Source organism: Trachurus trachurus (genome assembly GCF_905171665.1).
Source record: "Trachurus trachurus genome assembly, chromosome: 9".
NCBI lineage: Eukaryota > Metazoa > Chordata > Actinopteri > Carangiformes > Carangidae > Trachurus > Trachurus trachurus.
The window spans coordinates 6,473,949-6,488,089 of NC_139895.1; the positions used below are offsets into that span (position 1 = coordinate 6,473,949).

Sequence of the window (14,141 nt, forward strand, 5' to 3'; positions counted from 1 at the left end):
GTCACTGGACTTCAACAACAGGGAGGTTGTGTCTGATGTCACACAGACGTCATCAGTCGACGTGCTGCTGACAAACCTCATCCAGGGGAATCTGCTTCCCTCGGCTCTGGTCTGGATCACCTCCAGACCTGCAGCAGCCAATCAGATCCCTGATGAATGTGTTGACAGGGTCACAGAGGTCCGAGGCTTCACTAACACCCAGATAGAGGAGTACTTCAGGAGGAGGTCCAGTGATGAAGATCTGTCCAGTAGAATCATCTCACACATCCAGATGTCCAGGACCCTCCACATCATGTGTCAAGTCCCAGTCTTCTGCTGGATCACTGCTACAGTTCTGGAGCACATGTTGACCACAGACCAGAGAGGAGAGCTGCCCAAGACCATGACTGACCTGTTCTCACACTTCCTGCTGGTCCAGACAAAGAGGAAGAAGAACAAGTACGGTGAGGGACATGAGACGAGTCCACAGGAGCTGACGGAGGCCGACAGGGAAGTTCTTCTGAAGCTGGGGAGGCTGGCGTTTGAACAGCTGGAGGAAGGAAACATCATGTTCTACCAAGAAGACCTGGAGCAGTGTGGTCTGGATGTCACAGAGGCCTTGGTGAAGTCAGGACTCTGTACTGAGATCTTCAAAAGAGAGAGTGTGATCTTCCAGAAAACAGTCTACTGCTTTGTTCATCTGAGTGTTCAGGAGTTTCTGGCTGCAGTCTACATGTTCCACTGTTTCACCGACAGGAACAAAAAAGTCCTGGAGAACTTCTTGGGAAAACACTGGAATCTCAGTGTGACCACGAACACAGAGGTCCTAGAGAAGTTCCTGGGAAAACAAGATTCAAGCCTGAATTACTTCCTGAGGGGAGCCATGGAGAAATCTCTCAGGATTGTAAATGGTCACCTGGACCTGTTTGTTCGCTTCCTTCATGGCCTCTCTCTGGAGTCCAACCAGAGACAGTTAGGAGGTCTGCTGGGTCAGACAGACAACAGTCCAGAAACCATCCAGAGAGCCATCAACAATCTGAAGAAGATGAACAGTGATAACATTTCTCCTGACAGAAACATCAACATCTTCCACTGTCTGACAGAGATGAACGACCAGTCAGTTCATCAGGAGATAGAACAGTTATTGAAGTCAGGGAACAAATCAGAGAAGAGACTCTCTGCGATCCAGTGCTCAGCTCTGGCCTACATGCTGCAGATGTCAGAGCAGGTTCTGGACGAGTTTGACCTGGATAACTACAACACAACAGTGGTGGGAAGATGGAGACTGATTCCAGCTGTGAGGAACTGCAGAAAGGCTAAGTGAGTCCAGAGAGTCCAGTCATGATCATTATAATTATTGATCAGTGGATCATGTCAGCAGTTAAACAGATTCAGATAAACACAGTTTTCATTATTTTATTTTTTTTGTTATTATTTTCATTTAAAACTATTCACTGAGCTGAACACAAAAAAATGTTCTGGAGTCAGTCTAAAAACAGTGGACAGTCCAAATGTTCTTCTGAACATTTCGTCATCCTGATTCTTGATCAAATCTCGATGAAGCAGAAAGGTGTCATCATTTTCCTCCTTCATCTAAAATATAGATCCAGATTAAACCTGTGCAGATCTGAGAGTTTTATATCAAACTCAGAGAAGATGAGCTGAACCTGATGTTCATCACATCATCATATCCTGTCATCAACTGTGTTTTTACTTGACCTGATTTGATTCTGACAGACTTTATAGCCTATTTTCTCTCTTCACAGACTTACTGGTGGAGGACTCACAGACACATACTGTGAAGTCGTGGCCTCAGCTTTGAAGTCCAACCCCTCCCATCTGACAGAACTGGATCTGAGTAACAACTCCCTGGACGATTCTACAGTGAAGATTCTGTGTGCGGGACTGGAGAGTCCAAACTGTAGACTGGAGATTCTGCAGTCAGTTCACCAACTCGACCTGTTGAAGTTTTGTCTGTATTCAGCTCAAATGAGTGAATATTTAGTTTGTCATAAATCTGTGTGAATATTTGTACAACTCAAGCAGTGACTGTGTTACTGCAGCTGGTACTGTAGGTGAAGGGTCAGAGATGACTGAGCCAGAGCTTGATAAACACTCTCAGTCTGATCCCCACTGTCGAGACACTAATGGCTGCCGAAACTTTAGCTCATGGTCACATGAGTTTATTTCCTTCCAAAGTGTGTGTCAAGCAGTGTCTTATCACATGACTTCAGTGTGAACGGCAGTGGACAGAGAGGCCGCGTTCAGACTGCAGGCATATCTGATTCAAATCTGATTCTTTCTCATATCCGATTTTTAGGGCTGACTGTCCACACTGTTTTTAGCAAGTGTCCAAATCGCATTTGGCTCTGTTCAGACTGGGCCACATTATTGACCCATCTGACAGGTTGCTGTAGCAACGACGTCGGAGCGGAGGCTCCGCCGTATGTGACAGGCGATGCCTCGCGGACGCGGCGGCTGCAGCACCGGACAGATCAGCTGCTGCACAGTGATCTGCCCGGTGCTGCAGCCGCACTACCCCGCTAGTTTCAACCTCAGCCCGCCTGGTGTGTCTGTGTGTGTGTACGTGTACCAGAGACTGGTGTGTGTGTGTGCGTGTGTGTGTGTGTGTGTGTGTGTGTGCGTGCGTGTGCAGCCACAGAGACGGGAAACTCCAGCACCCCAGAGCTGGGAGCGCGCCGTCGCCGTCACTCCTGTCGCCGACAACACGGTAGTTTGCATAAAATAAAAGTAATAAGAAGGAAATTGATATTTAACTGGAGCTCACGGGACCGTACGGGACCTGTAACACAGTGACAGCGCCGCGGAGAGTGACGTCACGGACAGTCAAAACCGATCTGAGTGTTTGGAGCTGTTCAGACTGAGACGCATCTGTCCAAATGCGATCTGAAACTACCTCCTGGAGGTGGTTTCGATCCGTTTTGCAAAAATCGGATTTCATGTGATTTGGGACTGTTCAGACTTAGAAAGAGTCATCCAGTTCCAATCTGGATGGGCTAAAAATCGGATTTTGGCTGGCAGTCTGAACGCGGCCAGAGTTTCTACTTCGGCACTGGAGAAACCACAGTCCACTGTGGTTTGTAGCCACAGCATCATTTGTTTAGGTCGTACACCAGAGAGTCGACAGAATAATAACAGAATCACAAAGTCTCTCTACTCATTTTAGATACTGATCATTGATCAGGACACATCTGACAAATTATCAATAATTTTATCTTCTTCTCTTATTCTTTATTCAGTTTGAGGAGCTGCAAGTTGTCAGAGACCAGCTGTTCTTTTCTGGTCTCAGCTCTAAAGTCCAACCCCTCCAACCTGAGACTCCTGGACCTGGATAACAACAACCTGCAGGATTCAACAGTAAAGGATCTGAGTGGGTTTCTGGAGAGCCCAAACTGTAGACTGGAGAGTCTGAGGTCAGATTCCATGCTTTTTTTCTTTGCTCAGATGAATGATGGAAGTTATACTGACACTAAGCTGCAGACATGAAATTGATATTATACTGATCCACGGTGAGGGCTGTCATGGTTATCTCTGTTTTCTTCCTCTCTGGTTTTAGTATAGTCCCCGTTTCTCTTCACATTTCACCTCAACTATACAAGCATTTAATGTGTAACTGTGACTGATGACCACCTCTTTTCTTTTCTCTGTGATGTTTGTATTGAAATATTCAAAGCCAAGTAACAGCAGCAGGTTAAATATACTGTACGTGCAAGCAGCTGAAGACGTGGCTGTCAGCAGTGGATAAGTCCGCTCTCCCGGGTACGTTTAAGGCATGGATCTATCAGCACGGGGTCCTGCTTAGACTTCTCTGGCCTCTGCTGTTTTAGTCCTCTGGGGACATGGGGAGAAACATCAACCAGTGTAGGGGCAGGTGGCTCGGTCTGCCAAGGAGCCCTTCACCAGCCCATCAGAGCAGTTCAAGGTCTCCAAAGCCAGGGAGGTGTACAGGGACTCATCAGATGCCAACATCCCCGCTGCAGATATCGTTGTTGGGACCTGGCATCGCTACGAAAGATCATGCAGAAAAGGGCTGCTCGATGCGAGATTCGAACTGGGATGGAGGAGGCCCACAAGAGGAAGAGGGCGAAATAGCAGGAACTTGGGGGGGGGGCAATGGTTGGAGAGTCCAATGATGATGTTTCACCTGCTTCCTGTTGCTTCAGCTGCTGGACTTCCAATTTTTAAAACAGTTATTTCTAAACCTTTTTCAGTTATGAACAGATGATGCGTTGTCAACTTTGTCCTCAACTCACCTCTTTTATTCTTTATCCAGATTGCAGGGCTGCAGTTTGTCAAAGATCGGCTGTTCAACTCTGGTCTCAGCTCTGAAGTCCAACCCCTCCCACCTGAGACACCTGTACCTAAGCTTCAACAAACTGCAGGATTCAGGAGTGAAGGATTTGAGTGGTTTTCTGGAGAGTCCAGACTGTAGACTGGAGGATCTGGGGTCAGTTCCTTGACTGTTACTGTTGTAGATTTTCTATTCCAGAGTGGGAGCATCATGGTGACACAACTAAACCGTGGGACAATAATCATTTCATTATAATTTCATCTATTTTCTCAGACAGTTGGATCAGGACTTGGACTTTAAACTTTAATCAACTTCAGCCTGGATCACAGTGTTGAAGTCTGTGTTGAGTCCAACACATCTTATTATTTGTATACTGACAGACTGACCTGAGGTCAGCAACAACTGATAAATTTGTCCTGACATGTGGATGATTTGTGTAGATGGCCACATTATGATAATCCTCAACAACAGAAGGACAATGTCCCTCTACTTATTTTAGGCATTGGTCTTGATGAGGGCACACCTGATCAATTATCAGATATTTGGTCTTCTTTTTTTATTCTTTATTCAGATTGATCAGCTGCATTTTGTCAGTGAACAGCTGTGCTTCTTTGGCCTTAGCTCTTAAGTCTAACCCCTCACACCTGAGACACCTGGACCTGAGCATCAACAACCTGCAGGATTCAGGAGTGTGGGATTTGTGCCGTTTTCTGGAGAGTCCAGACTGTAGACTGGAGATTCTGAGGTCAGTTCACTCACTGTTGTAGACTACATTTAAAACTTGAATCGTTGACTTTGGTTTAATGAATGAAGGACATTTGAAATAGTTGTCTCTTGTTTCCAGTTGTTCTTCTCTCAGACTAAGAAGATTCTTCACTTTAAGATCATTTCAGTTGTTCCTCATTAATAATCAATAATCTGATCACTTTACTTCAACCCTCACCATTCACATTGTGCGTGTGTGCATGCATGTGTGTAGACTTTGATTCACTTAAAGGGATAGTTCACCCTAGAATGATATTTCGCTCATTATCTACTCACTCTCATGTTGACTAAGGGCTGGAAGATTTTTCAGAGTCCACCGTCCCTTCTCTGAGTTACAGGGGGTCTTGGCGTAGCAGTGCATTTCAATGCAACGGTTGCAAAGGGACACCAGAGCTCTTCGTAAAAAAACACACACAAAAAAACATCCAAATACCTCCATGATGCTCGTATGTAATGTCCGTCTTGTGCTGAAGCCCCAAATTGCGTAATTGTCCCGAAAAAAATTAAATAAGTCCACATTCCAAGCATGTTTGTAGCATTAGCTCCTAGTGTCTGTTGTCCGGTCTTCCGCTGCCAGCGCGCATGCGCAAGGTTCGCACTGAGACCGACTCGAGTCTCAGTCGGTCTCAGTATCAGTGCGACAATTACGCAATTTGGGGCTTCAGCACAAGACGGACATTACATACGAGCATCATGGAGGTATTTGGATGTTTTTTTGTGTGTGTTTTTTTACGAAGAGCTCTGGTGTCCCTTTGCAACCGTTGCATTGAAATGCACTGCTACGCCAAGACCCCCTGTAACTCAGAGAAGGGACGGTGGACTCTGAAAATTCTTCCAGCCCTTAGTCAACATGAGGGTGAGTAGATAATGAGCGAAATATCATTCTAGGGTGAACTATCCCTTTAAGTATTTAGTAGTATTTAGTCAGTCAACAGGTCTGATCAGACATTGATTGTATATTGACAGACTGACTTGAGAAGTAGCTGATGAATCTGTGCTGACATGTGGACGATTTGTATGTGATGTATTTTAGACACTGATCATGGATCAGGACACATCTGACCAATTATCAGACATTCTGACATCAGTCAATCTTCTTCTTTTATTCTTTATTCAGACTGGATAACTGCAAGTTGTCAGGGATCAGCGGTTCTTTTCTGGTCTCAGCTCTGAAGTCCAACCCCTTCCACCTGAGATACCTGGACCTGAGCTCCAACGAACTGCACGATTCAGCAGTCAAGGATCTTCATGCTCTTTTGGAAAGTCCCAACTGTAGGCTAGAGATTCTGGGGTCAGTAGAAGGATGGATCAGTTGATGCTTCCTTCATCAGTGTTGTCATTGTCAAGATTAGACCAACATGGTGACACCATGGTAACATGAAACTTAAAGCTCTGGTTGATCCTGAAGGTCACTGACTTACACACTTACCAGATCAGTTAAAACTTGGCTGGGAGAGTATGGTCTGGGATCATCACAGTTTGGTTTTAATTAAACTAACTCAAACAAAACGCCATTATTTTCCTCTGACTCTACTGCTGTTGTGTTCATTCCTACAGGATTGGTGAGGACCAGTTGATTAAAGCTTCGATAGACAAAACCAGTGAGTACTGAAACACCATTTCTGCTTCATTGTCTGACTGTGAAATAAGTTTGGGCTCATTGCATCCTCAAAGTTTTTATGAATGACACGTTACAGTTTCTAGAAAAAAAAGTGCTCAGTTCTTCAGGAAGTTGAAGCTGAATTTGCTTGGAGGGAATCTGGACCCTTCAAATTGATTTACTGGATACAGTTATAATGTGCATATTAATGTATCGACTGCTGAATGAACTGTGGTTAATGGTCAGCATAGAGGAACAGTAAATGCTTATTTCTGACATCTGCCTTGTTTTTCCTCCTGGCAGGTGTCTCTGGTGTCAAACTGGACCCAAACAGAGCAGAGACAAAGCTGAACGTGTCTGAGGAAGACTCAAATCTGGAGTTCTTTGAGGACGACTCAAAGCTGAAAGAGTCTGTGGATGACTCAATGTTGAAAATGTCTGAGGATGACTTAAAGCTAAAGGTGAGCACAAAAAAACACTGTATCCTGATGAACCTACTGCTTCAACCACTCAGATACAGACTGTAAATTATTACAATAGCAACAAATCCAATAAATGTTGCGTTACAGTAAATGTGGACCCCAGTGAGACTAGCGGTGCTCTAGATCGCAGCCAATGGAGATCCACACAAATAAACACTGTGTCACACTCTTAGTGCCCCCAGACTCTGTCCACTGTGCCTCAGGTCGCTGAGGACTGTGAAACAAATCAGTTGGCTTTGCCTAAAATAACATTTTTTGTATAAAACAACTGATGTTGTTTCTCTCTGAACTGCAGCTGTCAAGTTTCACACCTGAACTGGAACCTGGATCTGCACAACTCTCATACAGGTAAACATGTGATAAACTCACTCAGCATAGTTTTATATAAACCATCTTCCTCTTCCACCACAGCTTCACCTGAGCTACAGCAGATGAGTCTCTGCAGCGTTGGTCTAATGAACAACTGTCTGAAGGGACATCAGCTGGATCACAGCTGGATCAGCTGTCAGTCAGCTGAGTCAGGTGGAGCACATTGTGTTCACTCAGTCTTCTGTGTCCCACAGGTTCAGGTCTCCTGGTCCAGGCCAGTTCCAGTGTAACTCAACTGGACTGGTGTTTGTTATGGCTCAGGAGGCGGAGCTGCTCTACAAGACTGTCCAATGGGATGAAAGCCTCCTCCAATCAGTTGGCAAGATGGCTGCAGGGCCGCTGTTCAGTATCCAGGGTCCTGAAGATGCCGTCCGTCAGCTCCACCTCCCACATTGTGAAACAAAGGAAGGTGAGGGAAGGTGATTGTGTTTGTTAGAGCAAGGATGGGGATTTTATGATACAACTTTAGTCAGTTTGCGGGGTCTTGAAAATCAGAGCATGATTGTTTTCCAGCTTCCTGTGATAAATAACCTGACCAAATCTCACGGTATGTCATTACCGTGAGATTTGGATATAAACAGAAATGATCACCACTGTTATAACAAGGTTGTTGTCTCTATGTTTTCACAGCTCTGCTCTGTGACGGCCTGCTGTCTGTCGCCCACATCACTGATGATGGAATGAGCTTCATTGAACCACTGGAGATCACAGACACTCATGTGATCATCTCAGTCCCTCATCTCTCGGGCTTTGGCCTGGTCTGGGTTCGGGAGCTTGTATGGAGGATTTGGAACAACATGAAATCAGTTTGTGGCCAAGTTCTGCTGTTCAGACAACCAAACCTCACGCCACGGATGCAAAGCCTCAATGTGCTTCTGCTGGAAAAAAATGTTGACCTGGATAAGGTAAGATTGTAGGGTTGGTAAAGCTTCACTTAACTTCACTTTCAGTATAAGACACTGTGATAAAGTTACTCAACCGATGATGTGATCTTCTTCCACCTCCTTTCATGGACACTCAGTATGTTTACATGACACTTGAAAAAAACAAATTATTGTCTTAATCCGACTATAACTAGACAACTGAAGTGCATGTAAACACGTTAATCCGACTAATATCAGAGTTCTCCAACTCTGATTAAGACACACGGATAATGCGATTGGAAATCAATTTTTTTCAGTATGTATAGGCCTTAATCAAACTGAATCTGGACAACGCGCGCATGCTCCACAATAGTAGAGACAGCACAGAGTTATTCGATTTTCTCTGTTGCATGTAAACTGGGACAAGGACAGAAGTCCGACAAGATGCTCAAATCGAGCTATGAACATAGCTCGATTAAGCCGTTCATGTAAACGTACTGACTCTGTCTCAGTGACGCCTTGACAGAACTTCTGCAAATTTTACACAAACATTTACATAAATACAACATTTTAATCCGTAAATTAGTATTGAACAAATCGAATCCAAGTTAAGTAAAAAATAAATAATATATCATCATGTAATAAATCATACAAAGGATATCAATTATTGAATATAATAAATGAACATAATAAACTGGGTGAGTGTACTGTCACAGGAGCAGTGTGTATGAGAACAGTCCTACCACTCTTGAAGAAGAGGAGATTAATGTGCGAGTATTCCCTATTTTACAGCCTCCCTACTACAAGTAGGTGGTTCAATATCTCTCTGGGCTTCGCTCACCATCCAGTACTGGAACATGTCTTCTCTCTGGAAATAACTGAATTCTTCATAAATCTCCAGATCACTCTATGTCAGCTCCAAGATGTCCTTGGTCTGTCACAAAGAATCTCTTATCACACAGATATCACATCACAATGCTCACAAACCTTGTTATAAGATGAAGTGTATGACAGCATTTCAATATAAAAACATTTTTCATACACAGGGAAATAAGTCTTTTACGTAAATATTTTCAGCATATTTCCAGTGCAGATTATGTACACAGAGGAAACCTAAAAAAAATTGCGCATTTTTTAATATGCTGTCAAGCTCTCGTGAACTGAAAGAAATTGGTGCAACTTCAAAATATGATTAGGCCTAACAAGAAGGAAAAAAAGAGTGTGATTAAACTCTTGTGAACTACCAAAATACACGGCAGAAATTTTAATTTAACACATGTTAAACAGCAGCCACCAATTTACACAAGAGAACACAATGAATGCACCGCATAGGCGTTATCAGAAAAAATGTGCTTCTCAGTAGTTTTTCCAGAGCTATTACCACTATCGACTTGAGAGTCATTAACACTGTTAGGCTAACCCCATAAGGATTTACCATGAAGTAATCGGCATTGCAGCTAGTAGGCTGTCAGGCTGCTAATGGTATTGTATTTGCATAGGCCAATCCAATTTACAATCGCGAAAATTAGCATCATGGCGAACCAACATGTCCATGAGCTGACTACTTGTAAAAACTTAGTGGACTTACCTAGCAAAAATGAATGAAGAAGGCACGTTAAAACTCAGACCTCTTGCTGAAATGGACGGTGCATTCTCCTCTGTAACTCACATTCGGAGTCTGCTCTCGTCAGGTGCTCAGCTACATCAGCTCAACGCTCCTCATGTGACCAGCCAAACAACAGAAGCATTTCCATTGGTTACCGTCCAGCTTAACTTGGCTGAAATTTGACCACACTGTCAATATAACTCATTTTTTCTTTTAAACTGCTCAAATTAAATCATTTTAAATGTGTGTATATTTAAAGTGATTTTTAAAAAACGATTTATTTCAAATTACTTTTTAAACACGAATAAAAAATTTGAGAATTACGAGACGTTTATAGTGTATAGACAGCTGTTTAATTATTCTGGGCTACATTTTCATTGGTCTTTAGGTGAAGGCCAGGCAAGAAAACTGTGTGTTCATCCAGATGCCTTCCATTTGCAGACTTATCACAAATAAAACTTACACAGCTCACTGTCCACAGGCCGACATCGTCCAGCCTGAGGTGAGTGTTTCACACTAAAGCTGACATCATTTTTCAAATTGCTGTCACTTACCTGGAGACACTGACACAGGTAACTTACCTTGGTTTTCAGGGACATAACTTTGACCTGGACTTGGGACCAAATTATCCCCCAACGTTTCAGATCATCCTGTTCGCAAGCACAGAGATCGCAAATGTAGAGGTCCGAGACGAAACGGAGACAGTTGTGTGGAAGTGTCGAGTTCACCTTCCAGGTAAAGTCTTCATCTACCTGACATAGACCCGACTTCAGATTATCTTCTGTCTGCTTTTACTCTGATGTGCATCCTATCCAGTGAGAGTAAAACTAGTGGTAAACAATAGGACCAAGGGGCTTCATGAAGGAGCTAAAAGGACCTTCAATGAAATATGAGGACTATAAATCTTTGTCCTCAGTCCTCCACCAGGTCCTGAATCAGCCGTACCTCCTCTGACCGCCCCTTCTCCTTCAGGTGTTTCTCAGAGTCAGACATGTCTCTTTCTCTACTTCCTGTTCATGCCCATGTTCCTGTTTGTTGTCCGAGTGTCAGAGCTGGTCGTGTTAAACTCACATTGGAGCTGAAAATCTTCAGAAGTGGTGTTGGACGAATTTTACATTGGTGTTCAACCTGGTGTGATCTCCTGTGACTTCTGGATTAGCCTACTAAGTCTAAGGAGTTTTTACATAGCCTTGAGACAAACAAACCGGACGAGACAGTTTTCACGGACCGTTCCATCCCTACTGTGTGTAAAAGTCTCATTTCTCAGATCAGCAATATTGATTACTTGTTATTGAATTTGCAACTACAGTTTCTAATTCATCTTCCAGGTCCTGGCCCTGTTTCGACTCAAGATGTCGCAGCTCCGACTCCAGGTGTCTCAACTCCAACTCCAAGTGTCTCAGGTCTGACCAGTGTCTCAGCAGTAGAGAGGCTGAGGTCTGCTCGGGTTCAGTTCATCGAGAGTGTGTCTGAAGCGGATCTTCATCAGCTGCTAGACAAACTCCTGGACTGTGGGGTGGTAACAGATGCTGAAATTGATTGTTTTGCTGCGATAACAATCAGACCAGACAAAGCTCGAGAAGTAATCGACACTGTGCGAAAAAAAGGAGAAACAGCAAGTGCAGAACTAATCAGAGCTCTGTGTGAGGTGGATCACTGTCTGTCAACACACCTCAACCTGAGGTAGTAACACAGTGGAACAAGCTAAAGACCAAAGCTTAGCTAACAGTACATTATGTGAAAAGGTGCGCAGGGGTGAAGGTCTGGCGTCCTTCCTTCCGTACATGCAGGGTTCAAAATTAGCGGTCGCCAGTCGCCAGTGGCGACTAACTTTGATGCTTTGGCGAGTAAAGGAAGCCGGCTGACTGGCCACTCTGGCGAGTGAAAAAAAAAAACTACTTCGTTGTTGTTACTGTTCCTCCCGACCCAGCTGTGACGCCTGGGTTGTGAGCCGGTGTCGTTCAGATCTTAAAGCTCACAACATGCCGTATAGCAATGATTTGTGACCGATTACAACGCTTGCGGCGCACGTGTGTATTCCTCTCTCTTAAGTCTGGTGTTTGGCTGCACTTTCAATAAGAAAAGTTCCATATGAGCGCGATCAGCTGAGACAGAGCACAATGGATGTGGCATTGATCAGATATCGCAGCGCACATGTTTATTTAACGGCAAAAAAAAAACATAGCTCCAATTTTTTTTTTTTTTTTTTTGCCGTTAAATAAACATGTGCGCTGCGATATCTGATCAATGCCACATCCATTGTGCTCTGTCTCAGCTGATCGCGCTCATATGGAACTTTTCTTATTGAAAGTGCAGCCAAACACCAGACTGAAGAGAGAGGAGCAGCAGAGCTCCTCTGACAGCTCCTCTGTGGAGCTGCAGGAGAGCTGCAACGTCTTTTTTTTATTTTTATTGCAGCGCCGTTATTACAGGTGATTCACATCTATGTCCGTGTAGGTTACATTTATTGTCTGATCTTCCTTCATGGTGCACAGTGTCAGTCCTCCTGTGAAACTTTTAGCGACTAAATAATATGACTGAAGGCAGTGGAAGTCTGCACATGTCGACACGCCCCCATGAGTTGACGACATAAGGAGCTAATAAATAAATATAGGCCTATATAAATAACTGATAGTATTATTCGGTCAAGTTCTTGTTATAGGTTAATGGTTAAACGGTTAACCATGTGCATCCCTAAAATAAACCTTTTAGGGAAAAAAAAGGCAAACTTGACTCCTTTATTCCACACAAAAATATGCTAATAGCTATGATATGTGTTAAAAATGCTTATGAGTGTATTATAACAGTTCAACACAATGAAAAATATACAAAACAGCTATACATAATTTTTGGCCAGTAAAAAATCTTTCTGGCCAGTTGATTTTTAAAGCTCACTAGCCAGTTGGCCAGTGAGCAAAAAAGTTAAGTTTGAACCCTGCGTACATGTATAGTATTAATGATGGCTATGTATAGCTCAAATGTTATTTGCAAATTTGCCCTTGCCACTGTCACTAATTTACTATTTGTAGTATTCTATGTTGTCAGCTACTGTGTTATTGTGATTTTATTTATTGTGTGTTAACGCAGCAACTTTTCATTGTTTCTCAACCAAGTTTCTCAAAAAATGAGTCCTCCAACAGGAGATTGTTGCCTATGCCTAGTACACATTAACAAGATAAAATTACGAATGAATTAAAAACAATATTAGAGGTACCTGGTAATGAACACAGGAAAAACATCAGGTGTCATGGCACCAGCTCGAGGTAAAACACAGACTGGAAAAAAAAACAAAAAACACGAGATTGAATGCCTGTTAGGATTAGTCCCAAAATAACATCAAATCCATAGTCATTCCACTAGATTAGCAGATGATGAATTACATTACCATGCCCAAAATCTAACGCTTTAAAAAAGGCAGCTATCTTCCGTGCCTTCAAGCTTTGGAATAGCAGCCCCCTCCACATATGACAACATAGCTAGACCTCATTCAAATACCATCCAACATCTGAGCAATTAACCAGTCTGGCAAGTATGATGTCTTATCCTTGTTTTGTTCCTGGTAAATGAATGATTGCTACAGTATATCAACTTGATTAAATGCAGTCAAATGTAGGAAGACTAGCTTATGCCATTGGCATCATCTTTTTAAATAAATAAACATCAAGCTAGCAAAGTTACCAATCGACCATTGTAGCAATTTCCATGTGTAGCCTACCACTCTCAACTTCATCACAGAACATCAGTAGTTGTCTGGAGCACATCTTCATATGTGTAAAGTGCACTTCAACCATCAAAAAGATGAACTTAACGGAGTTCAGTGCAAGTCAACCTACCAGGAGTCCTCTGACAGCAGACTGTTGCCTAGTAACGGGGGCGAGCCCGTGAAATCTGCAGGAGCTCCTCAGTGTGGCTTTCAAAATAAGAGTTTGTAACTCACTGATCAAAGCCATACAGCGGGGAAAATAAGTATTGAACACGTCAACATTTTTCTCAGAAAATATATTTCTAATACTGACAAACTCCAGCTGCTTTCTTGGCTTTCCACACCTTTTTGCCCCTCCTTTTCTTCATGTGTTCAATACTTATTCCCTTTGTCATTTCACTTTATTACACATAACTTAATTTATGGACATTAATGTTCGGATTTCTTTGTATGTGTGCATTA

The 14,141-nt window shown here is 43.1% G+C and overlaps 2 protein-coding genes across 2 annotated transcripts; both read left to right on the forward strand.

Moving 5' to 3' along the window:
* Positions 1–343: 343 nt before the first annotated feature.
* LOC310991911 (NLR family CARD domain-containing protein 3-like) lies at positions 344–2,228 on the forward strand (the record flags this gene model as incomplete). The annotated part of the gene is made up of 2 exons (XM_083979840.1): positions 344–1,299; positions 1,746–2,228. 2 exons carry the CDS (start codon positions 344–346, stop codon positions 2,002–2,004), a joined length of 1,215 nt encoding a protein of 404 aa, XP_083835966.1. The 3' UTR covers positions 2,005–2,228.
* Positions 2,229–3,839: 1,611 nt separating this feature from the next.
* On the forward strand, positions 3,840–10,496 carry LOC310991912 (NACHT, LRR and PYD domains-containing protein 1-like; the record flags this gene model as incomplete). Its single annotated transcript, XM_083979841.1, has 10 exons — positions 3,840–4,116; positions 4,222–4,447; positions 4,863–5,036; positions 6,174–6,347; positions 6,614–6,657; positions 6,960–7,117; positions 7,434–7,486; positions 7,702–7,916; positions 8,138–8,412; positions 10,365–10,496. 10 exons carry the CDS (start codon positions 3,840–3,842, stop codon positions 10,494–10,496), a joined length of 1,728 nt encoding a protein of 575 aa, XP_083835967.1.
* Between the last annotated feature and the right edge of the window lie 3,645 nt (positions 10,497–14,141).